The sequence below is a fragment of the Myotis myotis genome, unplaced genomic scaffold (assembly GCF_014108235.1).
Source record: "Myotis myotis isolate mMyoMyo1 unplaced genomic scaffold, mMyoMyo1.p scaffold_m19_p_7, whole genome shotgun sequence".
In the NCBI taxonomy this organism is placed as follows: Eukaryota; Metazoa; Chordata; class Mammalia; order Chiroptera; family Vespertilionidae; genus Myotis; species Myotis myotis.
This window is the reverse complement of record NW_023416379.1, coordinates 10101374-10128856: the sequence shown is the minus strand read 5'-3', so window position 1 is coordinate 10128856 and position 27483 is coordinate 10101374. Positions and strand designations below refer to the sequence as shown.

The 27483-nt window shown below is 39.4% G+C and overlaps 3 protein-coding genes across 4 annotated transcripts in view; 2 read left to right on the top strand and 1 right to left on the bottom strand.

The window, feature by feature from the left end:
• Positions 1 to 8818, bottom strand: part of PPIL4 (peptidylprolyl isomerase like 4) — a 29024-nt gene extending 20206 nt beyond the window's left edge. The window contains exons 1-7 of the mRNA XM_036317001.1: positions 8664 to 8818; positions 4754 to 4821; positions 4602 to 4666; positions 4188 to 4305; positions 2922 to 3064; positions 2345 to 2441; positions 1442 to 1558 (exon numbers count right to left, since the gene is read on the bottom strand). Of these exons, the coding sequence (XP_036172894.1) occupies positions 1442 to 1558; positions 2345 to 2441; positions 2922 to 3064; positions 4188 to 4305; positions 4602 to 4666; positions 4754 to 4821; positions 8664 to 8733 (678 nt within the window). The 5' untranslated portion in view covers positions 8734 to 8818. The remainder of the gene's footprint in view (positions 1 to 1441; positions 1559 to 2344; positions 2442 to 2921; positions 3065 to 4187; positions 4306 to 4601; positions 4667 to 4753; positions 4822 to 8663) is intronic.
• A 969-nt stretch (positions 8819 to 9787) lies between these two features.
• LOC118660045 (non-histone chromosomal protein HMG-17-like) lies at positions 9788 to 10220 on the top strand. Its single transcript, XM_036317011.1, has one exon. The coding sequence runs from the start codon at positions 9921 to 9923 to the stop codon at positions 10203 to 10205; it is 285 nt and encodes a 94-aa protein (XP_036172904.1). The 5' UTR covers positions 9788 to 9920; the 3' UTR covers positions 10206 to 10220.
• Positions 10221 to 11475: 1255 nt separating this feature from the next.
• GINM1 (glycoprotein integral membrane 1) lies at positions 11476 to 27359 on the top strand. Of its 2 annotated transcripts, none has more exons than XM_036317009.1 (8): positions 11476 to 11633; positions 17007 to 17066; positions 17197 to 17293; positions 20007 to 20158; positions 20626 to 20782; positions 21530 to 21663; positions 23186 to 23349; positions 26672 to 27359. In XM_036317009.1, exons 1-8 carry the CDS (start codon positions 11517 to 11519, stop codon positions 26781 to 26783), a joined length of 993 nt encoding a protein of 330 aa, XP_036172902.1. In that variant the 5' UTR covers positions 11476 to 11516; the 3' UTR covers positions 26784 to 27359. The 2 variants fall into 2 exon arrangements, with proteins under 2 accessions (XP_036172902.1, XP_036172903.1); XM_036317010.1 differs by having other exon boundaries at positions 11477 to 11633; positions 21533 to 21663.
• Positions 27360 to 27483: the final 124 nt, after the last annotated feature.

Below are 27483 nucleotides of genomic sequence, written 5' to 3'. Positions count from 1 at the left end.
TTAGTTAATAATAATGGGTTTTATACTAATATATAAGTTCCACAAAGGCAAATCTTTTTTTCACTGATGTATCCTATTAAACACAAAGATATGCATCACCCTTCTGGGCTTGACAGGTTTTGAAAGCTGGATTCTACACTGGGGTGGGGTAGGGAGGGGCAGAGCTATAAAGAATATTACCGAAATAACTTACAAAATTGTAGCATGAACTGCAATTTCTATTGATATTTAATTTCCTGATTTCAATAACTGTACGGTGAATTGTAGAATAATAATGTTGATCTTAGGAAATACATAGTGATATAGGCGGTAAAGGGGATGTTTGCATTTAATTTCAAATGGTCCAGAAAAAATAATAAGTGCATGTACATATATCATCAAAAACATAAAGAGGGGGAGAACAGAGAAAAAGAGAGAGGAGGGAGAGGAGTGGGAGAGGAGAGAGAATGAATGATCAGGCAGATGTGGCAAAGTTAAAAATTGGTAAGTCTGGGTAAAAAGTATATAGAAGTCCTCTACACTATTTTTTTGAAAATGTTCCATAAATTTACAATTATCTGCAAATAAAAATTTTTAAAAACACATTAGCCCATTTTCTTCAGGCATGAACTTCTTATACTTTTGCTGCTGAAAATTCTGATGATAATCTACTGTTCTTTTCCTTATATGTCACTTATTCTTGTTGCCCAGTTGTTGCTCAAAGGATTTTTCTTATAATTTGACTTGGTGTTGACTGTTCTGGGTCAATGTTCTCTGATACTGTGTGCTCATTAAAATGTATTAATTTCAATTTTTTTAATTCAATAATGTTATTCCTGAATTATAGTCTTTAATACTTATTCCTTCAGACTGATGATGCTAATATGAATTTTAAAACAGACTATGAGCCCTGGGCAGGTGGCTCAGTTGGTTGGAGCATCGTCCCATGCACCAAAAGGTTTCAGATAGGACTCCTGGTCAGGGCACAAATCTAGGTTTCTGGTTTGATCCTGGTCAGGGATGAGGCAAGCAATGTTTCTCTCATATCGATGTTTCTCTCTCTCAGTTCTACCAAGGTTTATTTTATCCTGTAACTACTATTGTAATATTTAATCTTAATACTTAAGCTGTACAAAGAAGTATTTGTTAATATATATATAAAATTGAATCCAAGAAATGCTCTTTTAAAATGATGAGTATAACTATTAAAATCCATTAAATATTTGTAAGTTGTATATCCATTCCCCATTTTTTAAAAAGGCACTTGACACTTTATTAATAGTGGAATCAAATTTGTTTACTTTCATGTATTATTATTTTACACAAAATCTAATCCAGAAAAAAACTCTTAGCTAAATGTTTATATTTTAAGACTATCAAAAAGCCAGAAATAGATAAACCAACAGTAAGTATGTATTACATATATTACTGAACAACTATTTGAACAAATAAAATTACTTACCATTTCTAATAAAATAGCTTGAGTTTTGGCCTCTTTTTCTGCCTTTATTTCTTCTACTTCTTCAGCTGATCTTCCTTTGAAATCATCAATTTCTTCATCTGCTCCTATTCGACCACTCTGTAAGACAAAAGTTTCTCATATATATGTATATATATAATTTAAAAACAAACAAACAGAAAAATCTGGGACATTATGCTTTATTCTTAGTTCCATCAAATGCATTAGAATAGAATTACTTCATTTGTTTCACATATGTGAAACTTACCTCTGAAAATTAATGTAAATTAATTCAATATTATTAGCCAGACTAATCTTCTAATTTATTGTTACCTCAAAATAAACATTTATATAGAAACTATCTGTATCCAACTAACTGTTGAATGCAGAAGACAAATGATGTTAGAAATTAAGCATCAAATCCAATTATAAAGATAAATTTAGCTTTAAGGGAAGTCTCATAAGCAGAAATTTATACTTTAAAATATCTGAGGAAAAACTGTGCATTATTCCACAGAAATTTCTGGGTTCTAGCCTGGCTTCAGAGTATGTCCCAGCTGAAAAATTATTTTAAAGGTTGATAGTTTAATTTAGCCTAAAATTCTTGAAATTTTAGTTAGGATATTAAAAAAAAACCAAAAAAACATTTTCCCAAAGTAATCATATAAGCTTCCAGAGCTAAGGCTCTTCTGGTGGAACAGAAACTGAAGAAAGGATATTATGATAAAAGCATAGCTAGAAAAATGAATTGCCTCCATAGAAAAGAAAAAGAACTCTACACTTATCCTAGAATAACTGATCAAGCAAGATAGGCATTCTGAAGAAATGTTTTAATAGGCTAAAAAGCAAAAGCTATGCAAAGTATTAATATGCATGGACATTCAATCACAAGAGGACTCAACTTACATCTAGTTGTTCCCTAGTAGGTTCTGGTGATCGATCAGGAATTAATAAATCCGGAGGGTCATCAAATGGATCATCTAAAATCACTGTATGATTAATCCTTACAAAATAAATCCATGTCAAAGGTTACGGTTACATTGCTTCAGAATCTGTTTTACTTTTTGCAAATATTTTAATAAATGTCTATGTATCCTTAAAGCCAAAAAACCATAACCTCCTAAATTTTATTGCACCAGGAGGGTACTAGAGTACTCTGTCACAATTAATGTTACTGTTTTTGATTGATATTATATTTATTACTCTGCATTACTCTAAAATAATATGTCTAATTCTTAGTACTTTTGCTGTATTTCTCAATAACCTGCATTTTTAAATACTAAATTAAAGGCTTAATAATTCCTCCCAGAATATGCAATTATAAATAATTAGTACAAGTGTAAAAACATAAAAATGTAAAAACATAAAGATTCTTATAGTCTTTATTCAAGAAACAGTCTTACGCATACCATCACCACTACCATGTCAAACATCACAGTATTAAAACATTCTAGTACATTCAGATAGTAAATTGTAACCATACCTGATATCTTGATATGGTACAAAATCCTTGTCAACAAAGGTCTCATTAATTTTCTTAATTATGTCCATGCCTTCTGTCACCTCACCAAACACTGTATGAACACCATCAAGGTAATCTAGATTATCTCCTGTAGTAATAAGAAACTATAAAGAAAAACAGAACACAAAAGCATGTGTTTGTATGCATATATATGTAATATATATATACACACACACAGTGGGGCCTTGACTTACGAGTTTAATTTGTTCCGAGACCGAGCTCGTTAAGGAGCTCCTTAAGGAGCTCGTTAACTCAAATTACTCTAACTCAATGCAAAAAATCGGCGGAGAGACAGCTGGTATCTCAAAAAACTCGTTAGTCGGGACACTGGTAAGTCAAGGCCCCATTGCATATATATATATATACACACACACACACACACATACATACACTGAGTGGCCAGATTATTATGACCGGCCAGTTTATTATGACCACCCCATCAGTACTTCATTGACACTTGCAAAAATACTGAATACTGAAAACTTCCTAAGCATACTCTCAAGGTTTTATTATTATTATTTGCATAACTAATTCACTTCATTGTACTGATGGGGTGGTCATAATAATCTGGCCACTCAGTGTGTGTGTGTGTGTGTGTGTGTGTGTGTGTATTTCAAACTGAAATTAGTTAACAGACTGACAAAAAATACACAAAAGATTCTATATTAACTTCATGGATTCTTACCCACTTGTTACTAGTAGTAAGTAAAAAGTTTATACATAAAATGTCAACACATACATAGATGTTGCTCTGATTGTTTAAAATACTTGGCCAAAGCAAGGCTCAGTTTCTTCACGTGTAAACTGTGAGGGAATAAAAGCATCTTCCCCAAATGGGGTTTCAGTGAGTATTAAAGAAGGCAAAGAATGTAAAGTGCTCAACATGGCCCGTTTTGAAATAAGTAATAAATACAGAAAGGAAACGGGCCACAATGTGAACAGTGATGATCCATGAATGGTAGCATTGGGGGTAATGTTATTTTCTTCTTTGTACTTTTCAGTGTTTTCTAAATTTCTCACAATGGACATGCCTTGCATTTAAAAGAACAAAATAATTTTTTTCTTTTTTTGTGATGTCATATAATTTTTGTTATAAAGAGGGTAATATTTTTCCTTTAACAAATATCTTTGATTGAAATGTTCTCCTTACTGGGTAATTCTAACTTTGTAGGATCCTTGTAGTCCCTCATTTTAAAGCAAAACCCATCTTTTCACCCACTTCCTAACCTGAGATCCATGCTGATCACTGCCATTGTTCACCATGGACACAGTGCCTTTCTTCTTGTGCTTAATTCTTGGTACTTTTTCTGCATCGAAAAACCTTGCTTGATCACCATACAGTTGACTGAAAATACATACAATAAGGTAATAAAATATAAGTATTCTCAACACAAAATATAGAAGTACTAGTAACATATAGGGTTGCCATTTCTTTATAGAAATATCAGTATGATTCAAAATATTCCTCATTTCCAGTGGTTGCCAACCGGTGGTCCATGAAGTCCAAAAGGTTGGCAACCGCTGCAGGAACTTGGAAAAAATCTAATTTGAACCATATTTTAAAATGCAGACTGAAATATGCTAGTTAAATAATGTTAAGAGACAATTCTATTTTACTCATTTAAAAATAAAAGAACTTACCCAAAAACAGACTCTCCTCCACGGCCAGTCCCTGTAGGATCACCAGTTTGGATGATAAAGTCCCTCTATAATATATAGGATACTTTATTAATTCACATAATTTGCTAGATGGTTCCAATAACAAAGAACATGACTAATATCCAGCAACTCACCTGTACATTGTGAATAAGGCAATAATTGTAATATTTTATCTTACACAACTTCAGGAAATTCAAACAGGCTGAAAGAAAAAAATAGTAAATTTATCACAGTAGTTCAAATACATTTTAAGCAAGTAAAAGCACAGTTAGTATAATTTAATTTCTAAATTACTATACAAAACCTCCCTCAAATGGTCAAATATTCAAAGCCATTAAAAAAAGGCAGTGAGCTTAAAAAAGAGCAATATATTTTAAACTATTTTTTTATTCTTTTTTTTAGGGTTTCTTGGGCATGTGAGCTAATGCAGAAAACTGACAATTCTGAGATAAGCAATCATTTATAAATTGATTTTATAAGAGAAAAAAAGAAAAATTAGTTACAATACTGGCCATATCTGAAAATACCATTTCTGCCACTTAAATAGTAAAATATAGGTTAAAAAAACGCCACAAGAGTTCAAGAGAGGGATTGTTTCTGGCTAGAGAAATTAGAAGACCTCGTAGAGACTTTTAAAAAAAAACTGGATTGGCAGAGAACAGAGAATGCACAACATGTACAATGTTATATTCTATACAATAAAACCCTAATATGCAAATAGACCCACAGGGGGAGCACTGCTCAGCCAGAAGCCAGGCTCATGGCTGGGGAGCGCAGGGGTGGAGGGAGCCTCCCGGCCTCCGCAGCAGCAGCAGCAGCAGCAGCAGCAGCAGCAGCAGCAGCAGCGCTAAGGACCCCTCGGGGGTCCTAGACTGTGAGAGGGCACAGGCCAGAATGAGGGACTCCCCCCAGTTCACGAATGTCAAGCACTGGGCCTCTAGTGGTACAAATAAATATACAAAAGATGTATGACTCTGGTAGGAAATAATGACAATCAGGGGATGCTGTACATGTGTGGGAGTAGGGGGTATATTGGGCATCTCTGTATCTTCCCCTCAGTTTTTCTATAAAGCTAAAACTGCTCTAAAAAAAGTAAAGTCTTAATTTTTAAAAAAGGAGGGGAGAACCTATATATTAAAAGAGATCTAAGAGATATATCAACCAATATAATACTATATGGTCATTGTTTGGAACCTAAATTACCAAATATTTTTTAAGTTCTTTATTGTTTAAAGTATTACATACAGTATTACATATGTCTCCCCCCACTGACCTCTCCCAGGCCACCCCCACCCCCCAGCCCATGCCCTCACCCCCCTAGTGTCTGTGTCAATTGGTTATGCTTATATGCATGCATACAACTCCTTTGGTTGGTCTTTTACTGCCCTGCCCCCGCCCTTCCCGCCCTTCCCTCTGAAGTTTGGTGTCTATTCCATGCTTCTGTCTCTGGATCTATTTTTGTTCATCAGTTTATGTTGTTCATTATATTCCACAAATGACTGAGATCATGTAATATTACCAAATATCTTCTAAATGTTTATGACACATTGGGAAAATATAAATGATACTAAGGAAATAGTTTTTTATAATAAAAAGTAAAAAAGGAAAGAAAAAGAATGGAGCCGAAACCGGTTTGGCTCAGTGGATAGAGCGTCGGCCTGCGGACTGAGGGGTCCCAGGTTCGATTCCGGTCAAGGGCATGTACCTGGGTTGCAGGCACATCCCCAGTGGGAGATGTGCAGGAGGCAGCTGATCGATGTTTCTCTCTCATCGATGTTTCTAACTCTCTATCTCTCTCCCTTCCTCTCTGTGAAAAATCAATAAAATATATTTAAAAAAAAAAAAGAAAGAAAGAAAAAGAATGGAGAGAGGAAAAGAAGGAGGAAGAAAAATAAATCTGGATATGTTTATTATGGATTGATAAGTAGTTATACATATAAACAGATAACCGATCACATGCTTACAAATACATATAAACAGAGTGGGCTTATGTTTTTAGTGTTCCAAGGTATCTTTGCAAACCCATGCTTGTCTGTTCTAATTAGGTGTTGATTAGGTGGAGTACCCCTACCTCCCCTTAGTTTCTCATAGCTCTGGGGAAAGAGGCCCACTCATTTGCCAGGTGCTGGTCCATGTGAAAAGTGGCAACCAGACTCACAGGAAAGCAAAACCATAATAGGACAAATACAATTTCCTGCAACATCCTTTGATCCCCTGGATCCCACCATCCTTATAGCCAAGCTTACTCCAGTAACACAAGACAATCAATTATTTTTCTTTCAGCCAGTTTGACTTGAATTTCTCCCACTTGCACAGAAAGTCCTAATACAACACACACAAATATGGATGAGTCAATATAATGAACCTGCAATGTGTGCCCTCAAAGGGTCAGCTGAGCATGACACGAAGTGTTCAGGATATAGAGACAGATTATTAAGGCACAGTCCCTGCTCTCTTGGAGTTTATATTCTTTTGGTTTGGTTTTGTTAATCCTCACCTGAGGATATTTTCCTCATTGATTTTAGAGAAAGTGTATGGGAGGAGAAGAAAAGGAGAGAGAGAAACATTGATGTGAGAGACACACATCAATTGGTTGCCTCTCGAACACGTCCCACATGTTCCAACCCGGGATCAGGCCTGCAACGAGGTACATGCCCTTTACCAGAACTGAACCCACGGCCCTTCAGTCCGAGGGCGGACGCTCTAACCACTGAGACAAACCGGCGAGGGCAGAGTTTACATCCTGAGAGGAGATAAGACTTGCAAGTAATTCCAGGACAACAGATAAGTGTCTTAACAAAATCTGTGTTGTGTGATTTATAAAAGACTTGAGACAGAGCAGACGAAACAGATCTAACTCTGCTTAGGGACAATGGAGAGACAGCAGCGATCATACTTGACCCGAGATATGAACAATAAGCAGGAAGTCGGCCAAAAGGACAACAGAGACTGTGGGGTTGAGGCAACAGGATGAGAGGCATGGGTATAGAGTTGAGTACCTAGTGGTGGGGTAGGGGTGGGACTAGGGGTGGGGAGGGGGGTGAGTGTGGGGGAGACAGCTGAGTGTGGGAGGGGTGTGTAACCCGAGGCGCTCACTGTACTGCACCGTGGCTTGTTTCACCCGCTCTGGTAGACTCTGCACCCCATGCGGGCAGGACCCTGACTGTAATAATCTCCCCGGGCCTCCAGATGGCCCTTATGCTGACACATTCTCCACACTGCTGCCTATTAACCTTCCTAAAACAAGTTTGCCAAGCCCACTCCCGATCTCACGCATACCACCAGACTCGCAGCCAGCCGTCCCGTGCCACACACCATTCCTTCAAGCCACACCAGACTCCTTGCTGTTTCCAGAAAATTCCAAACGAACTCAAAGAAAACCCTCATTCCCACTCATCTTTGAAAGAGCGAGTTCAAGTGTTCTGTATTCTTTGCTTGCTTCCCTTCTCCCCACCCCCAACCAGAAAGACTCTGGTTTCCATAGCAACTCACACAAACTTCCTCTACACTGAAAAGTTCAATGGGTTCCAGCGTCAATACCTCCTCACCCCCTCCCCCCACCCCATAGAAAAGTACACCCTCCCGGGAAGGCGCCTACCCCAAGGCTTGGCACAATCTTGCCCAGTCGGCGAAGAATGAGCGCCTGCTCAGGCTCGGGGCACACCTCGGACAGCCCTTCCGCCATCCAGGCAGGATGTCCACGCCCACTGGCCGGAGCACGCCCTCCCGGCTCTCCCCGACTCACAGCTCACACTCCAAGGAGGACCGGTTGTGCTCCGGTCCCCAGGAAAGCGCGGTAAAGCCGCTAAAACTTTGGGGGCCCTGGGTATGCCCCCCTGGATATGCCACACACACACGCACTGGAAGACCACAAGCACCCGCCCCTCACTGGCCAGCACCAGACCGGGGAGAAGGGCTGCGCCCCATGAAAACTTCTCTAACCGAGGCCCGCTCATCGGAGCCGGGTCGCGGGCACGGGGAGCCGGGCGGCACAGGGAGAAAGGACGCCGCCGCCCGGCGAGAGGTGCGCGGGGCGGGCCTCACCGCGCGGCCGCTCCTCGGTGTACAGGTCGATGACCACGTCGCCCAGGGTGGTCTCCAGCAGAACCGCCATGGCGCCCGCTCCTCCTCCGCAGCCAGCCCCGCGGTGACGGGCGCAGTCCGCGTCGTCCAGGCCTCGCGTCACCCCCGGCGCGACGCCTTATGACGTCATCCCTTCGGCGACACCGCCCCTTCTGGCGGCACTGGCGGCGGCCCCGCCCGTGGGTCCCGCCCCCGGCGCGGCCCTTTTTGAAAAATCTTGGTGCGCCCTGGGCTGGGGCGGAATCCCGTCCCAAAAGGGCCTCTGTGAAGGATTCGGGGTCCAGTTTATGTCCGTCTCAAGGACCCGGCGAGCCCTAGCCGGTTTGGCTCACTGGATAGAGCGTTGGCCTGGGGACTAAAGGGTCCCGGGTTTGCTTCAGGTCAGGGGCACATGCAGGCTTAATCCCCAGTCCGGGGTGTGCCTGGGGCAGCTAATCAATGATTCTCTCTCATCACTGATGTTTCTCTCTATCCCTCTCTCTTCCTCTCTGAAATCAATAAAAATATATTTAAAAAGAAAAAGAATAGAACCAGGCGGGCCTCTGAGCGACCTGTTCCTGCCCCTCAGGCCGCCTCAGTTGTAGCTTGAGGGCCACCGCGGTGCCACCCACTTGGGGGGGGGGGGGCGACAACATGTAGGCTTCAGCCGGAAATCTCTACTGATTTTGTCAATAATCTCTAACTTAGAAGACATACAAACTACTTTTTGAAAGATCAGACAGAGGCCGAAAACCAGGACTACAGGCTTTATTAGAGGAGAAGGACCTGCCGGCTGTCTCGCAAGGGGAGGATGGCAACTCGTGCAGGGTGGGCGCTCCTTTTGAGGGGCGGAATGGGAAGGAATGGGGGCTTAGAGTACTCGGGGCACGCTGATGGGTGGCTTACTGTATGATCTATAGGAACAAGGGCTTAGGGCAGTGGTTCTCAACCTTTCTAACGCCGTGATCCTTTAATACAGTTCTTCATGTTGTGGTGACCCCCAACCATAAAATTATTTTTGTTGCTACTTCATAACTGTTATTTTGCTACTGTTATGAATCGTAGTGTAAATATCTGATATGCAGGATGTATTTTCATTGTTACAAATTAAACATAATTAGATAAACCCCCCCGGAGCCCTAGCAGTGTGAGGAGACGAGATCGACCCCCGGACCGAGCAAGGCCCGCGCGCTGCTGCATCCCTGCGTCCCGCTCGGACGTCCCGCCACCATCGCCATCATGCCCAAGAGAAAGGCTGAAGGGGATGCTAAAGGAGATAAAGCCAAGGTGAAGGACGAACCTCAGAGAAGATCCGCCAGGTTATCAGCTAAACCTGCTCCTCCAAAGCCAGAGCCCAAGCCTAAAAAGGCCCCTGCAAAGAAGGGAGAGAAGGTACCGAAAGGGAAAAAGGGGAAAGCTGATGCTGGCAAAGATGGGAATAATCCTGCAGAAAATGGAGATGCCAAAACAGACCAGGCACAGAAAGCTGAAGGTGCTGGAGATGCCAAGTGTGTGCATTTTTGATAACTGTATTTCTGGTGACTGTACAGTTTGAAATACTATTTTTTATCAAGTTTTATAAAAATGCAGAATTAAAAAAAAACACAAATTAAACATAATTAAAGCATAGTGATTAATCACAAAAACAATATGTAATTATATATGTGTTTTCCGATGGTCTTTGGCAACCCCTGTGAAAGGATCGTTCGACCCCAAAGGGGTAGCGACCCACAGGTTAAGAACCACTGGCTTAGGGTATTTGGCAGGTGTGGATTGGTGGTCCAATGTATAGTCCATATAAGGTATATAGTTAGTCGCTCAGGTATTTCCCAGCTGCAGGTTACATCATACTCCGCCACCAGTTGCGGGAAAGGGAGGATCTATCACTTTTGGCCTAGGTAGAGAGTTTCTATGCAAAGCTTATTCCCCAAACTCTCCAGGACAAGCTGATCACTCTCATTTATGCCATTTTTTACATACTTCTAACCTCCAATAACTTCATGTCTGACAATGGCACTGATGCCAATATGCTGGTGCGCATGCAGCTTGCTGTCCTGCAAGAAATGATTGTTTGGCTCTGACCCAGGGGTCTCATATCTCACACCAGCACCCATGAAACTGGCAAGCTAACTTGTTAATTTGAAAATAGTGCAAAATCTCAGACTTCTCATGGTTTCTGACAATTACTTCCTAAATTCCTGTCATTATCTTACATATTTCTTATTAACGTCTTACTTATAGCGTTTTTCTCAGACACTAATTTACAATCTGCTTTTTAACAACCTTGGGTACAGAGGTCGTCTTGCTTTTAGAAACTCGGTGGCCTGGAAAACCCCAGAGACAGTAATTTTTAAAACTGCCCCAGGCAATTCCCCCATGTACAGCTAAGGGTGAGAACTGCCGACTTGATAAAATTTCCCCGCTCAACGTGATATATCTTCTTTTTAGTATATAATAGTGGTCTGACATACGGCAGTTATTTTCACTTTATAGACAGAGGTGAATATATATATACACACGGAGATATAGCTATGTGCATAGACAGTCTAATGCGTACTAATTTTAAAATAATGCAACGAAAATGCTTACACTCGTGTAGGCGGAGAAATCCTCCAATCCAGAGCGCCCGTCTAATGACGCCAGAGGACCTTCTCTGACTTGACTCCGCCCCTCGACATTGTGCGGCGCCGCGCGTGCGTGGTCAGCTCTTCCCGAGCCGTCAGAGTCGCTCCCCTACCTTGCCCCGCCCCAAGCCCCGCCCCAGCCCGCCCCCAGAGTGGGTCCGCCCCGCCCAGCCCTGCTCGCACCTCGCCGGCCGCCGTTGGCCAGTCCAAAATGGAGGGTGCTCCGCTGGCGCCACTCGCACTCCGTCTGCTCTTGCTCGCGACATTGCCGGCCGCAGGGTGGCTGCAGACGGGAATCCCTGAGCCGCCGCCGCCCGGAGCTCCGAAGGTAGGACAGGGCGGGCGCAGTGTGGCCGCTCCGCCGCCTGGACCTTCCGGGGAGGCCAGGGCCGTGGGGCCGCCGCGTCCGTCAAGATGTATCCCACCTCAGGCCTCCTGGCCGTGGACTGCGGTCCGGGCGCCCAAAGGAGAAATCGGGGAGAAGCGCCCCAGGAAATGGGAGGGGCGTGGAGGAGGTAGTGGGAAAGCGAACCGGGCTCTTGGATGTGTGGTTAAGCCTCGCGACGCGAAGCTTCGGGATCTCACGCAGTCTGAACTGTTGCCATCCCGATGGGGTTTCGCTCGAAAATGTACGCGATCGCGAGTGACCCCAACCTTGGTCATGGCTGCTCCCTGAGTAGAGCCGGGCCTGGGACCGGGCAGCGTCTCTGTGCTCGGGAAATGTGGAAGTTGCTCAATCGGAGCGCGCGCCAGGGCGATTCCAGGTACTGTTTACCCGGCGGGCGGCGGGGTCGCCTCCCCCGGTGCAGGGCTCGGGCTGCGCGCCGGGGCCGGGGCGCCGAAGGAGAGACGGAGGCCCAGCAAGTAGCCTGGCGCGTCCGTTTGGCAGGTGATGTTAGCGAAGTGGTTTTTGGTGGGACCAGCAGCACCGACATCCCCTGGGGACCCGGTGGAGAGGCACTAATCAGACGCTGTGGGGTGGCGCCCAGATCTGTTTCCGTGGGTGGTTCGCAGGTCAGCTGAAGTGTGAGAACACCGCATCCTGGTGTGAAAGGGTGTTTGGTCCCCACCGTTGTTGTTGTTGTTGTTGTTGTTTGGTGTGTGTGTGTTTTGTTTTGCCCAGGAGTCGTGCATGTGTGTGTGTGTCTGTGTTTGCCCTCCCTAGAGGCGTGCTGACCTAAACCAAAATTTGCTTTTCATCAATCGAATGTAGGCTGGGAAAAGTTTTCCCAGAATGGAAAGATACAGTACAGGTACACCTTTTCTTACGAAACAGGTACGACTTTTCAGAGGATTTGAATACTCTGAATTCAGAGACAACTGACACTATGTCACATTTTTACTTTCAGTTAATTGTTTAGAGTTATGATATTATTCTCCCGGGTACAAACATAAAAATATCTCAGTTTGAGTTTTGCTGAGGCGTTCAAAAAAGCCACAACAGTGCAAGCCCTAAGAACCCCTTACAACTGGAAGTATATGGAAGACCACAGTTGCAGCTGGTCAAAAATATGAATGTGGTGGGCAATCACCAAGACAATAAATAAAAGTGAAATAATTTCTGAAATTCAAATAAGACATTGTTGTCCCCCTTTCCAAATTTTATAGATTCATTATAGTCACTTTTGAACCCAAAAGACATTGGAGTCTGTCGCTATAATCGGAGAAAAATGCATTTTGACTGCGAGCTGAAAATACTCCATACTGTGGTCTCTTAGTTCATCATTTCAGTTCTCCTTACTACCCCTTCATTCCAGTTTGGAAAGTTCAGATCTAAACTTAGAATTTCGTAGATGAAATTAGTGTGGAATCGCTAGAAGGAGAATCTCATTCGGTGGAAATGTTTATATGGGAAGCTGACAGCTGTTGACCTAAACATTTTCATTGTTTTATTGACTGGGAATCAAACCCTCGACCCTTTGGTCCGCAGGCCAGTGCTCTAACCATTGAGAAAAACTGGCCAGGGCTTCAATGTTTTATTGTAAAAAATTTCAAATGTGCAAAACATTTGAAAAAATTTTACAGTGGTCACCCATATTACTAGTACAATGATGTTGTATGGTCTGCTCTCTCCATGACAGTAGCCATTGGACTACTGTGGCTATTGAGTATTTGAAATGTGGCCAGTGAGGCCGAGAAACCAAGTTTTAAATTTTTTATTTAATTAGTGTTTTGATTAATTTAAATGAAGAAAGCTACATATGGTTAATGGGTGCCATATTGAATAGTATAAACTTAGACTACCATTAAGGTTTTACTGTACTTGCTGTATCACATATTTGCTCATTTCTTCATTTTTGTATCCACCCTGCTCTAAATGTAAGAACATTTGTTGGGAGGTGGGAGTGGGCGGGGAGAGGTTAATGGGGGGAAAGGAGATATATGCAATAGTTTCAACAATAAAGAATTTTTAAAACTTAAGATAAAAGAAAATTTGTTTAAGTCAGGAATATTTTCCCTATTTCCCCTCAGTGATTCAGATTTACTGGATTATAAACATTTTTGTTTTGTTTATATATGGAGTTGTCAGAAGTTGAGGTTAGATTATAAAACTAATAACATTTTTATAGTATAGTCTTCTAATATTAAAATATATGGTCACCAAAAAGAGGCATCCAGAGGACACTTATTTTCTTATATGTGTTAATATTTATTTTATATATTTCCCTCAAGAGTTACTCATTTATTTTAAACTAGGTATCTATAGGAACAACAAATACACACCTATCAACAAGTGAATCTAAAAATCAAGTGAATAAATAATCTGATGAACAATAAACTGGTGATTATAATAGAATCAGGGGCATAGAAAGGGAGTGGACTGACTATTCTTGGGGGGGAAAGGGGTGTGGGGGATGCAGGAAGAGACTGGACAAAAATCGTGCACCTATGGATGAGGATAGTGGGGGGGGAGTGAGGGCGGAGGGGGGGGGGGAACCGGGTGGAGGGGAGCTATGGGGGGGAAAAAGAGGAACAAATGTAATAATCTGAACAATAAAGATTTAATTAAAAAAAAATAAACTAGGTATCTATTATCTTGGTCCTTAGGAAGTGGTTGTGTCCCTGAGGGCTATCCTAAATAATAAAAGCCTAATATGCTAAGTGTCCCGTCGTTCAGTCATCTGTTCAGCCCATCAAAGCATAATATGCTAAGGCTGCTCAACCACTGGCTATGATGTGCACTGACCATCAGGGGGCAGATGCTTAATGCAAAAACTGCCCCCCAGTGGTCAGTGCACTCCCACAGCCAGCTAACCTCTCCTGGTCCTTCCTCTCCCCGCCCCCCCCCCCCCCCCCAGCAAACCACCTGCTGTCCCTCCCCCTGTCCCTCCAGCCCCATCCAGCAGGCCCTGTCTGGCAGCTGGCAGGCCCCCACGGCCCGGCCAGCAGCCCCAGCAGCTCCACCCAACAGGACTGGGCAAAATGGCCCCCAGTAGGCCTGATCGCCGGCCAGGCCTAGGGACCCCACCGGTGCATGAATTTTGTGCACCAGGCCACTAGTCTTGTGAACAAAGAAATTAGAGGAAGAGTTGAAAATGGGTGAGGAGAAATTTCAGTTCTGCCACCCATTTTCTTTTTTATAATAGATTTTTATTGATTTTTAGAGAAAGAGGAAGGAGAGGGATAGAGAGGGAGAAACATTGATGAGAAAGAAACATCATCTATTGGCAGCCTCCTGCACACCCCCCGGGCATGTGCCCTCTGCCACCCACTTTCTAAGTATACACCACTCTGGTTGGTAAACCTGAACTTCCAGTTCAGTTAGGTTCTCAGGAAGAGTAACAAATACAACCTCTCTCTGAACTTTGCCTCAGGAGGCAATAAGGGATTAGAATCTCTTCTGAAATGTAATCATTCAGAAGGACCCCCCAAAATTGAACTTAGTTCTTTAGAAAATACACTATGCTAGTGTCTGTTAATTGTCTTTTACAAATCCCATCTTTTACTGGGCAAGTGATATATGTAAGTGCAGTTAATTATTAACAGTACAGTGTATGTTCACTACTGAAAGGCAGGAGCTATAAAGCAGTTTCTTAGAACATCGTCATTGGAAAGTTACCTCTGCTCTGTAAGAACAGTAGTCTACAGTTAACAGATCCTCTAGTTTGAAAACAGAAAATTTTGACTAGAATTTGTACATATACAAACAGTATAGCCATTAACTTGATGGCTTATTGATTATTGGTTTGTTATAGAGATGAGTTTATTGATTCTAGCTTAATTCTAGAGTAGGGTGGGTTAGGAGAAAGCTGGGCTGATTCTGAGGAATCACTAGTGCAAAAGCTTCCTAGGCTCCAATGGGAGTTGGGACGTGTACAGAGTCAGCTTTAGTGTATGGTGTGGGCCTTACCATGTTAGAATCCCGTTCTGCTGTTGGAATCAACTCAACCTCTTAAAATCAGTTCAGTCTTATTCTCTCATTTGTTGGAAATATAGGAAGTACTGGGGATAGTCACAGTACTAAGAAATATACTTACATATTACTTTGATATTTATGAAGGATTTTCTTATTTTCAAAGTTAAGAATACCCCAAGTAAAAAGTATTTTAGAAGAGTATTGTTTTTTATGGGATAGCAACATGAATAAACTTAGAGAAGAGTACGATTTACAAATGAGAAATTGTAATTCCTGTGGCCAGTGGTGAATAGTTCTTAAAATATTGCTTTCTTGTCTATAGAAAGCATGTCATTAATATACTTAGCTATTGGAGTAGACTGCTTTTGAGCATATCTTGGGAGGCACTAAAGCTGATTGTACACTACACATAACTTGTCCATGGGTAAGAGACAATTTTAAAAGGGTCAGAGAACTTTGTTTATGAAAACAAAAAGTTGGAAACAATTCAAATGTCCGTTGATAGTGGAACAAATAAGTAAATTTGTAATCATTTGATGGAATTAATTATGCAGCACTGTAAATAACACCACATCTGCATGCATCGACAATTTTAAATAGGTCAATATCTCTGATGAACATAGGTGCTGAAATCCTCAACAAAATGTTAGCAAACGAGATCCAGCAATACATTAAAAAGATCATACACTATGATCAAGTGGGATTTTTTTTCTGGGGATGCAAGGTTGGTCCAATATCCACAAATCAATAAATGTAATAACATCACATAAACAAAATGAAGGATAAAAATCACATGATCATATCAATAGATGAGGAAAAAGCTTTTGATGAAATCCAACACCCATTTATGATAAAAACTATCAGCAAAGTGGGAATAGAGGGAACATACTTCTGTGTAATAAAGGCTATATATCACAAACCCACAGCCAGCATCATCCTCAGTAGGCTGTCAGAGGGGAGGGGGTTGAGGGCAGAGTGAAAAGGTGAAGGGATTAAGAAAAAAAACAAAACAAAACAACAACTCATAGACACAGACAACAGTATGGTGATTATCAGAGGGAAAGAGGGGTGCAAAGAGTAGAGGGTTAAGGGAGGATAAATGTTGACATAAGGAGACTTGACTTGGGATGGTGAACACACAGGCACTATACAGATCTTTTATTGTAAAACTAGCGGCCCAGTGCATAAAAACGGCAGTAAAATGAAAATGTGTTTTTTACAAGTGTTCTTTTAATGTTATCATAAGTGATTATACCATAAATATAATTGAGGGAGGGGGAAGAACAGTTAATTTCAGTTTGTGAAATGAATACATATTTAATTTATATCATATTTGATTTTCAGGACAGCATAAGAATTAATGTAACTACCCTGAAAGATGATGGGGAGGTATCTAAAGAACAGGTTTGTCTCCTTTGATTGTTTTTAATATCACTTAGCTAAATATTATGTAGCCTATTTTAATTTAGATAATGTACTTTTATATGAAGAGTTGTCATTTATAAACCATATGTATATGCTGCTTTATTTTAAGGTTGTTCTTAACATAACCTATGAGAGTGGACAGGTACATGTAAATGACTTCCCTGTAAATAGTGGTGTAACCCGAATAAGCTGTCAGACTTTGATAGGTGAGTACTACTAAATTATTTCTATAATTTTGCTGTTTTTAATAATTGTAAATTAGTAAATAAGTTCTTTGATGCTATATATTTTCATTTTTAATTAATAATTTACACTATTACTAATGTGTTTTAACACTGTTTTCAGTTTACATTGGTTATTTCTGTATATTCACATTTTTTTCGTGAGATTGGCATTGATGGAGCTGCATGTGTAGTAGGTTGTTAGCATATAAGAATGTCCATAGAGGTAGTAAATGGACATTTATAAGAAAGAGGCAAAATCATGGGGAAGTGGCTTTTCACATTTGTGAAAAAGAAAAGTTGTCTGATTCTTTAGTTTCCCTTTTCTTCTACTACTGTGCCTGCGTAACATTTTTCTTTTTAACTTTTAAAATTTTTGAGTTGTTGAAAGACAAAATTTGTTACATTGGAGTATGTACCATATTATTTGAATGAAATAAAAAATATGAGAAATATGTATATGTATATTTAAATGTATGCATTTAAGATAGTAAATTTTTCTCTGAGAACTTATAGCCTCTACTTGTTATAAATTTTTAGTATCATTTAGTTTGTAGTGTATTTAAATTATTTGTTTCGATATTTTCTTGTTCTATGAATCGTTTCAGAAATGGATTGTTTAATTTCCAAATACTTTGGGGGTGTTTTCATCATTCTTCTTCATATGTTTGGTTTTTATATTAATTTACTGTTCTTTTAATGGTTACCCTTGAGATCAATAAACTAGTACTTTTCTCATTTCCCAAACAATGCAAGAATCTTAGAACACTTAAATTCCATTTATTCTCTTTCTGGTTTTGTGGTGTTGTCATGCATTTTAACTCTGTGTACATCATCATTACTGTTGTTGTTTCCTATGGTCCAGTACTCATTTATGTTTGCCCTCACAGTTACCCTTTCCATTGCTCATTCCTTCCTGAATCTCTGTGTTCCTCTCTGGGGTAATTTTCCCTTTGCCTAAAGCAGTGGTCGGCAAACTGCGGCCCCTTGAGTGTGGCTCTTCCACAAAATACCACGTGCGGGTGTGCACGTACAGTGCGATTGAAACTTCGTGGCCACACTCAAGGGGCAAAAGAGCTGCATGTGGCTCGCAAGCCGCAGTTTGCCGACCACTGGCCTAAAGAATTCCCCTTACTATTTTTTTTTTTTTTTTTTTTAGTGCAGATTTGTTAGCAATGAATTATGTAAGCTTTTGTTTGTCATCTTCTGTAATTTCTGCTGAGAATCAGTGTGTCATTGGTCCATTGAGAATATTATTTTTCTGTTTTTTTCTGATTGCTTTAAAGATTTTTTTTTCTTTGTCTATGATGTGCCCAAGTGTGGGTTTTTTAATCTGTGACTTAATGTCTTTTGTCAGTTTTGAGAAGTTTGGGGCCATTATCTTTTCAACAAATGAAACAGCAAAGTCAACGAGGAACAGTTTTATGAAGACTTAGTCAGATTGAGCTAAAATGCCAGGTTCTCAATAGAAATGTCTGCACCTATTTAAAAAATTTACAAAAGTGGGTCTATACCATCTAGAGATTTTGATTTATTAAGATTGAGGTAAGGCTGTGTTATCTATACTGTTCTAGGTGTTTCTGATGCAGAGTTAGAATTTAGAACCAGACCAGGTGTTTGAACATTTATATTTACTTTAAATTAAGTGTTTATAATTGTGAATGGAGTCACTGTTTAACAAAAGCTATAGAACAAAAAGCTTGATGTATATTCCCAAGGAATTCAGCCTAGTCCCGGAGGCAGGTTTATAAGCAAAGAGCTACCATTAGTGCTTTAAAAATCAGAAAAGGTATGAACTCAGCATTGTAGGGATACAGTGCTAAACTTCCTAAGTTGGAATTTATTTTTAAAATGTGTTTGGGGGAGAGTGAGAAGTACAGAGTGAGAAGTACAGATAAAGGGAATAGCCCTCTAAAGGCACAGAATCAGTTTAAACCACTGGGTCTGCATTTAAAATCTCTCTCTGTGTTGCATTTTAGCAAATAATCCTCAGATGATAACATTTGAGGGACAGAAACTAAATGTTCTTTTGCGACAGTTTCATTGGTGTCTGTTGATTTATCCTTTTTGTAACTTTCTGCCTTAGTAAGTACCACGAACTCTGTAAACTAGCTCCAACTGCCACACCTCATCTCTACTTGGGCGGGAGGGGGGTTCTTAGCTAGAGAGGAACATGGTCAGTAAGTAGCTATCCTACCCTGCATCCATTAATAGGGAGTTGTTACAGGGCCTTCCCACTTTCTTCCCCTTTCCTTTCCTTTCCAACAGTAACAGATCACTTACTGGGGAAAGGATTGAGCAAAAAGTCAGTTGTCTTAGCCCTGTCTATTACTGGATTTTGTGAGTGAATGAATGCATGAATGTGCTTACTTTGCACACGGCATTGACTGTTCTGACCTGCTTTGTAAATAGTTATGCCATGTTGGTTAGGAAGGATGTTGCCAGTGTGGTGTTTCCTACAAAATCTACAGACCATCAAGCAGTTTTCCCTTTCAAATGACTGTAAGCATTGTAATGATCCTCCAGGTCGTCTTTGTTTTCATAAATCTGAAATATCAATGAGGTCAGAGATGAAGAGAGCCTAAGAAATCAGCTTCCAACTATCTTGTTCCATGTAAATGTCATCAAAATAATCAAATTCAGTAGCAGATTTATAGTCATTTTTTTGTTCAAAGCTGTCACTTTTTTTTTTATATAGTGAAGAATGAAAATCTAGAAAATTTGAATGAAAAAGAATATTTTGGAATTATCAGTGTAAGGATTTTAGTTCGAGAGTGGCCTATGACATCTGGTTCCAGTTTGCGACTAATTGTCATTCAAGAAGAGGTAGTAGAGATTGATGGAAAACAAGTAAGATAATATGCTTATTAATTGGGAACTAAATTGTAAAGAGTTGTGCTAGTTTTTATGCATGTGTTCAATTATTTTATTATTTATTTCTGACTTCATAGGAGGAAAGGTACCCTTAATGTTGCCTATATTTAGTTAGAATTTTTTATTTGTTTTAGCATTTACAAGTAAGTAAAGAGATTGAATTTGGTTCATAACTGCTACCATTTCCTCTGGCTAGGTCTCTCTAAGTTAATGAAATAGAACTGAAAGCAAGCAGATATTAATGAGTGCTGCAGCACACAGGAGTATGATTAAAGTTGCAAATTAAATGCTTCAGAATGGGGGAGGGGGCAATAAAAAGAAATTGTGTGAATATGACAAGTTTCTTAGTTACAGAAATTAGGAGGGAAATTTCAGTTTTAAATTCTTAGGGGATTGTACCATTATTTAAAATAAAGAGTAATTGCTTTTTTCTTTTTTAATAGGTTCAACAAAAGGATGTTACTGAAATTGATCTTTTAGTTAAGAACCAGGGAATACTCAGACATACAAACTACACACTACCTTTGGAAAAAAGCATGCTGTATTCCATTTCCAGAGATGATGACATTTTATTTACCCTTCCCAACCTTTCCAAAAAAGGTACTTTAAAAGGCCATTATTGATTTCTTTAGTTGGTAGCTTTTAAATCATAGTTAATATGTTTGAAATAAGCTTCTTTCAGAAATGCTTTATAACATGTATTACTTTATATATCCTTTTGAGGACTCTGTTTTAAGTCTTAATAGAGTATTATCAATGCTGATTGTATAGAGATATTACTGTAATTATCAACTCTTACTCTGGGTAATCATCATGTAACATGTAATAAGATTATCATTCATTTAAAGGAAGAAGCATTCATTTTTCCCAATGAAATGGAACTTCTTTTTTTTTTAAATATATTTTATTGATTTTTTACAGAGAGGAGGGGAGAGGGATAGAGTTAGAAACATCGATGATAAACATCGATCAGCTGCCTCTTGCACACCCCCTACTGGGGATGTGCCTGCAACCAAGGTACATGCCCTTGACCGGAATCGAACCTGGGACCCTTGAGTCCGCAGGCCGATGCTCTATCTGCTGAGCCAAACCGGTTAGGGCGAAATGGAACTTTTGAAAATTTGACTATGTGACAGAATCATAACTGCTATAGTTTCCTTTTAATGGTCTCAGTTTATGGCTCCTTTCTTGCATTTAAATCTGAGTAACCAAATATGTTTATTTTTTCTCCCATGGAAAGATTTATATTCTTGCTATCTAAATGTTATCGGCATAGCAATCTTAGGACTGGTAGGAGAGACACCAGCATGCGCCTAGCATTTTGGTAACTTGGCTCTTCCTCCTCTGTAGAAAGTGTTAGTTCACTACAGACTACCAGCCAGTATCTTATCAGGAATGTGGAAACCACCGTAGATGGCGATGCTTTACCTGGCAAATTACCTGAAACTCCTCTCAGAGCAGAGGCTCCATCTTCCTATAAGGTAAATTAGGTATTTTGGATTATCTCCACATTATAAACATTTATGGTTTTTAAGAAAAGAGCATAATGAGATGAAAAGCATGTGGTTTGGAACCATGGGACAGTGTTAATAATGAACTCATAACTGTTTTAATGTGGTATTTTTAGGTATTTTTCTTTTTCAAGTTTCATTTAGTAATAATGTAGCCAGATAATGATTATTAAAGCACTGGGTTTTGTTTTGTTTTGGATTTTCAGTTCCTGTCTTTCTCACATCCCCATTTGTCTGTTATTTTATGATTCCCACCTTGCTGCACACACATGCGTGGTGCCCTCAGCATCTTGCACAGTGACTAAGCACACTTGGGTAAGAGTGCACTTTCTGGAGTCAGACTGCCTAGGTTTGCATTCTGGTTCTGCCTGCCACTTACCAGTTGTGTGATCTGGAACAGCCTGGTCTCTGTTTATCTGTGCAATGGGACACCACTTAAGTCTGTAAACAGTGCTTATGTGATGCGGCTGCTGAAAGGATTAATAAATGGGTACAGATGTAAATATGCATTGGCAGCTACTAAGTACTCACATATTACGAATGACATTCTACTGCTGATTGGGAAATATTCAGGGTTCAGAGAGAGTATCCTGATATCTCTGTGTATGGGCTAGGTCCTTTACTCACAATAATTTCCATTAAATGAGCAGGTCTTTGGTTAGTCTTAGGATTCCAGAGATGATTATTGAAATTTCTCACTCAAGATTGGGGTTGCTGAAAAAACCCAGGTCACCTTTTGCTGCCTGAACTCGTATGTAGTATTTTTACTCTGCCTACCTCGCTTCCCTCAGAACAGGATAGCCCAAGAACAGACTGCTTTCAAAGCCCAGGCCATTGGTGCTGCCTTAGCATCTTTCCTCTTTACTATAGCAACATGTTTTACACAAGGCAAATTCCCCATGTGTTCCAGGAGCTAGTACTGTGATTCTCTCCTTTTCTCTCTTCCTTTTCTTGTCCTCCAACTATTGGAAACACATAGTTGACTCCAGTGCATTTTGTATAAAGTAGACTGGCCTAACCTCTGGTTATTTAGCAATTATTTCACTTGGTATATAGTTAGAGAACAGTATACAGTGGGGCCTTGACTTACGAGTTTAATTCGTTCTGAGACCGAGCTCATTAAGGAGCTCGTTAACTCAAATTACTCTATCAACTCAATGCAAAAAATCGGCCGAGACACAGCTGGTATCTCAAAAAACTCATTAGTCGGGACACTCGTAAGTCAAGGCCCCACTGTAATTGTAAAGGATAGTAATATTTCTGTGTCTTAGAATTTTAATATTTAAAATTATAAATAACTTCACTGAGGTAAGTTTTAAAATGAAATGCACTCATTAAAAAGAACAGTTAAGTTTTGACAAGTGTAGACATCCATGTAACCACTACCACAATCAAGATACAGAATATTATCACCCCAAAACTAGAATATGATTTTTAAAGTTTCTTAGAAATCAAATGAAACTTGCGTATGTAATCAAAAGTCTTTTTTTAGGTGATGTGTCAGTGGATGGAAAAGTTCAGAAAAGATCTGTGCAGGTTCTGGAACAGTGTTTTCCCGGTATTCTTTATGTTTCTGAACATCATGGTGGTTGGAATTATAGGAGCAGCTGTGGTAATAACCATCTTAAAGGTGCTTTTCCCAGTTTGTGAATACAAGTAAGTATTTTTTACTTTTGAAACATGAGTATTTTTAGTGATTAATAACTGGGTTGTAGTTACTTTATATTTTTTGCTTTTTAAAAAATTTTGTATTTTTCAATTACAGTTGACATTCAATATTATATTAGTTTCAGATGTACTGCATAATGATTAGACTTTATATAACTTGCAAGGTGATCCTCCTAGTGAGTCCTGTACCCACCTGACACCATAGATAGTTATTACAGTATAATTTACTATATTCCCTATGCTGTACTTTTCATCCCGGTGACTATTCTGTAACTACCAATTTGTACTTCTTAATCCCTTCACCTTTTTTCACCCATCCTCCCAAAAGTCCCTCACATCTGGCAACCATCAGTTTTTTCTCTGTATCAGTTTGTTCTGTTTTAATTATAGTATTTGTAGATTGCACAGTAGTTATCTTTGTCTGTCTGGCTTATTTCATTTAGTGTAATACCCTCTAGGTTCATCCATGCTATAGCAAATGGTAAGATTTCATTCGTTTTTAGGCTGAGTACTATTCTGCTGTATAAATGTACCACATCTTCTTTATCCATTTGTCTATCAGAGGACACTTAGGTTGCTTCCATACCTTGGCTATTATAAATAATGCTACAGTGAACATAGGGAAGCATATATCTTTTTGAATTTGTGTTTTGGAGCTCTTTGGATAAATACCCAGAAGTGGAATTGCTGGGTCATATGGTAATTCTACTTGTAAATTTTTGAGGAACTTCCATACTGTTCTCCATAGTGGCTGTACCAGTTTACATCCCCACTAACAGTGCACGAGGAGTTCTCTTTTCTCCACCACCTCATCTACACTTGTTTGTTGAGTTATTGATGATAGCCATTCTATCAAGTGTGAGGTGATATCTCATTTTGCATTTCTCTGACTAGTGATGTTGAGCATCTTTTCATAAGTCTATTGATTATCTATCTGTATGTCCCCTTTGGAGAAAAGTCTGTTCAGATCCTCTGCCCATTTTTTTTTAATCAGAGTCTTTGGGTTTTGGTGGGGTTTTTTTGTTGTTAAGCTCTATGAGTACTTTAATGTATTTTGGATATTAACCCCTTATCGGATGTATCATCGGCAGATATCATCTTCCATTCATGTTAGTTCCAATAATGCTGTAGTGTTCATTTGTTAATGTACGTATATATCTTTACACATGTATATTTATGTGGAATAGGTTCCTAAAAATAAAATTACTGGATGAAAGAGTATATGCAATTAACATTTCCTCAACACTGGTAATAGTTTTTGCTGTGTGGCCAAAAATATAACCCATTTTAATTTATATTTTCCTCTTTTTTAAAAAAAAAAAATATTTTTATTGATTTCAGAGAGGAAGGGAGAGGGGGAGAGAGAAACATCAATGAGCTCTAGCCAGTTTGGGCTCAGTGGATAGAGCACTGACCTGCGGACCAAAGGGTCCCGGGTTCGATTCTGGTCAAGGGCACGTGCCTTGGTTGAAAGCTCCTCCCAGGCCTGGGCCCTGGTCAGGGGGCATGTAGGAGGCAACCAATCAATGTGTTTCTCTCACATTGATGTTTCTCTGTCTTTCCCTCTCTCCCACTCTCCCTAAAAATCAATGGAACAATATCCTTGGGTGAGGATTAACAACAACAAAAATTAGAAATATCAGTGATTAGTATCTTTGATCGGCTCTCTCATTCATGCCCCCTACTGGGGATCAAGCCCCAACCCGGGCATGTGCCCTGACCAGTAATTGAACTGTGACCTTCTGGATCATAGGTGGACACTCAACCACTGAGCCACACTGGCCAGGCTGCATTTTCTTAATAGCATCTTTGCTAGTCTAAGTGTAGCTAAATCTAGCATCTTTGTGATAATTAGCTATATATATATATATATATATATATATATATATATATTCCTCCTGTGATGTCTGTTTATAGCATTTGCCTATTTTTTCAATTGCATTGCCTTTTATAATCATTAATATGTAGGGGCTTCTTTGTCTGTTATACATCCATAACATGTATTGCAGAAATACCTTTTTTTTTTTATCCCAGACTACAGTTTGTCTTTTGCTCTTGTGTATGGTATCCTATATCATATGGAAGTTTTACATTTGGAGTGAAAGCAATTCATGTTTTTCCTTTATGACTTCTAGGGTTTTTAATGTTCTTAAGTAGACCTTTCCTATCTTAAAAAAACATGTTTTCTTAAAACTTATTTATCATCACTTTTGTGTATAGTTTAAGCTAGAGTAGTAACTTGCCCATTACTTGGAATGTTAACTTACTATGAACTAAATTCCAGTAAACATTAGTCTTGTTTCTGGACTCTCTTCTTCCACTGATCTATTTAACTATTCCTATGACCACGGCAGTTTTGTTATGATGGTTTTTTCTTTGTTCTTACAATTCTGCATTCTCTTATTTTTTATTTATTGTTGATAATATTACAGATGTCCCCCATATTCCTCCCCTTGGCCCCCCTCAGCCCCTGTAATTATTATATTTCAATAAAATCTTTGTTAGCTGTTTAGGGCAGCTGTTTCTTCTCTCCACTGTTCTGTCCAAAAAATTGATACAGCAGTTCTTGCAGTTTCTCTCCTATGGACTTTATAATCAGCTTGTTCAGTTTTATAAACTAACTTCTGTTGATGGTTGAATAGGATGATATTGAACTTGCAGTACAGGTCTTGGATCCAATGCAAATATCCCCCCTCTGGTCAGGGATGTTAGTAGCAAAAGGAGAAATGCTGTCTAAAGATCTAAGGTTCCATTCAAGCAGTGAGTATTGTTTAGAAAGCTGCTTGGGCCTAGTCTTTTTGCCCAGCTTGTGCAAGTCTAGGGCTCTAACTACCTGTCTTGGAGATCTATTCTTAACACATTGTTTGTGGGTAGTTTTTATCGCGCGCTAACAGGTGGCACGGGCCATTTTTGCTAATTTTTTGAGCAAATGGCAACGTTCAGTAAAATTACGATAACTTTAGTTTACGTATTTATACGTTACCCGCATTCTACCGCTAGTCTATAAAAAACGTATTAATACGTGTCCCGCGCTCTACTACACTGGTAGAACGTATAAATACGTAAAACGTGTAAACATGTTTCCCGCATACAATGTGTTAATCCTTTCCTTTCCTACAGTACCAAGTAAGGAACTTCCTCTTAGACCTTTATATTTTCTCAGTTTGCTTAAAGTGAACTTTGGACTCAAGAGTTTATACAATCATTATAAACTAGATAAAATGAAGCAAAGCACCTAACCCCAGGTATATATTTCATTATAACTTGAAGTAGCCCTATCTTACTACCAATTTTAATCTTTATATTTCAGAGGAATTCTTCAGTTGGATAAAGTTAATATTATACCTGTGGCAGCTGTCAACTTATATGCAGATGGTCCTGAGAAAAGAGCAGAAATCCTTGAAGATAAAATATGTATTTGAAACACCACCTCAAATCATGGACTCTGAATTAGTTTATTGGCTCTAAATTTGCCACTTGAATGTTTCTTTAAATCATTAAGAATCAGTTTACACACTAGAGAAATTGCTCAACTCCTAAAACTTGACCTTTAAAATGTCAAGTTAAAGTTCACCTTATTCTTTAACAGGGCTGGCTATTCAGATGATGAATTGTTAAGGAAATTTTAAACAAAGTGGAAGAGAAGACAAGTGACGAAACTTTGAAATTACCAAAAGGAAAAATAATGGGCAAGACAAAATGCCATGTGCCAATACTTTACAAGGTGCCTTTGTTAAGGAAGTTATATCCACTTAATTACTATAATATATAAGACTATGAAAAGCACTTTATGAAATTCTAATTTAAAAACTCAAGAACTTAACACTTATTTTTTTATTCAGTCAAATGTGCCTTTATATTGTCTGTGACTCAGTATAAAAATCACTGAAGTGTATCATGATTTCATTGTACCAAGACCACTTGCCTTGAATGCACTAGGATTCAAAAATAATAGTGACATGTTCACAGTCTAAAATAAACGTTTTTTGAGGAAAAAATAGTCTTTTTGGCATAAAAACTTTACCCAAGCTCGAATTATTTCTGTATAATAGCTGCTTCACGTACACTGGCTGAAACCAACATTCAAGTCAGTTAAAAGGACCGTCAGTATCATGGAATTAG

Bases quoted from the DNA above. Each gene is read 5' to 3' on its own strand.
- LOC118660045 (XM_036317011.1), top strand. From the start codon at position 9,921: ATGCCCAAGAGAAAGGCTGAAGGGGATGCTAAAGGAGATAAAGCCAAG.
- GINM1 (XM_036317009.1), top strand. From the start codon at position 11,517: ATGGAGGGTGCTCCGCTGGCGCCACTCGCACTCCGTCTGCTCTTGCTC. The intron at 20,159-20,625 runs GTAAGATAATAT...CTTTTTTAATAG, and splicing joins TAGAGATTGATGGAAAACAA to GTTCAACAAAAGGATGTTAC. The intron at 21,664-23,185 runs GTAAATTAGGTA...GTCTTTTTTTAG, and splicing joins AGGCTCCATCTTCCTATAAG to GTGATGTGTCAGTGGATGGA.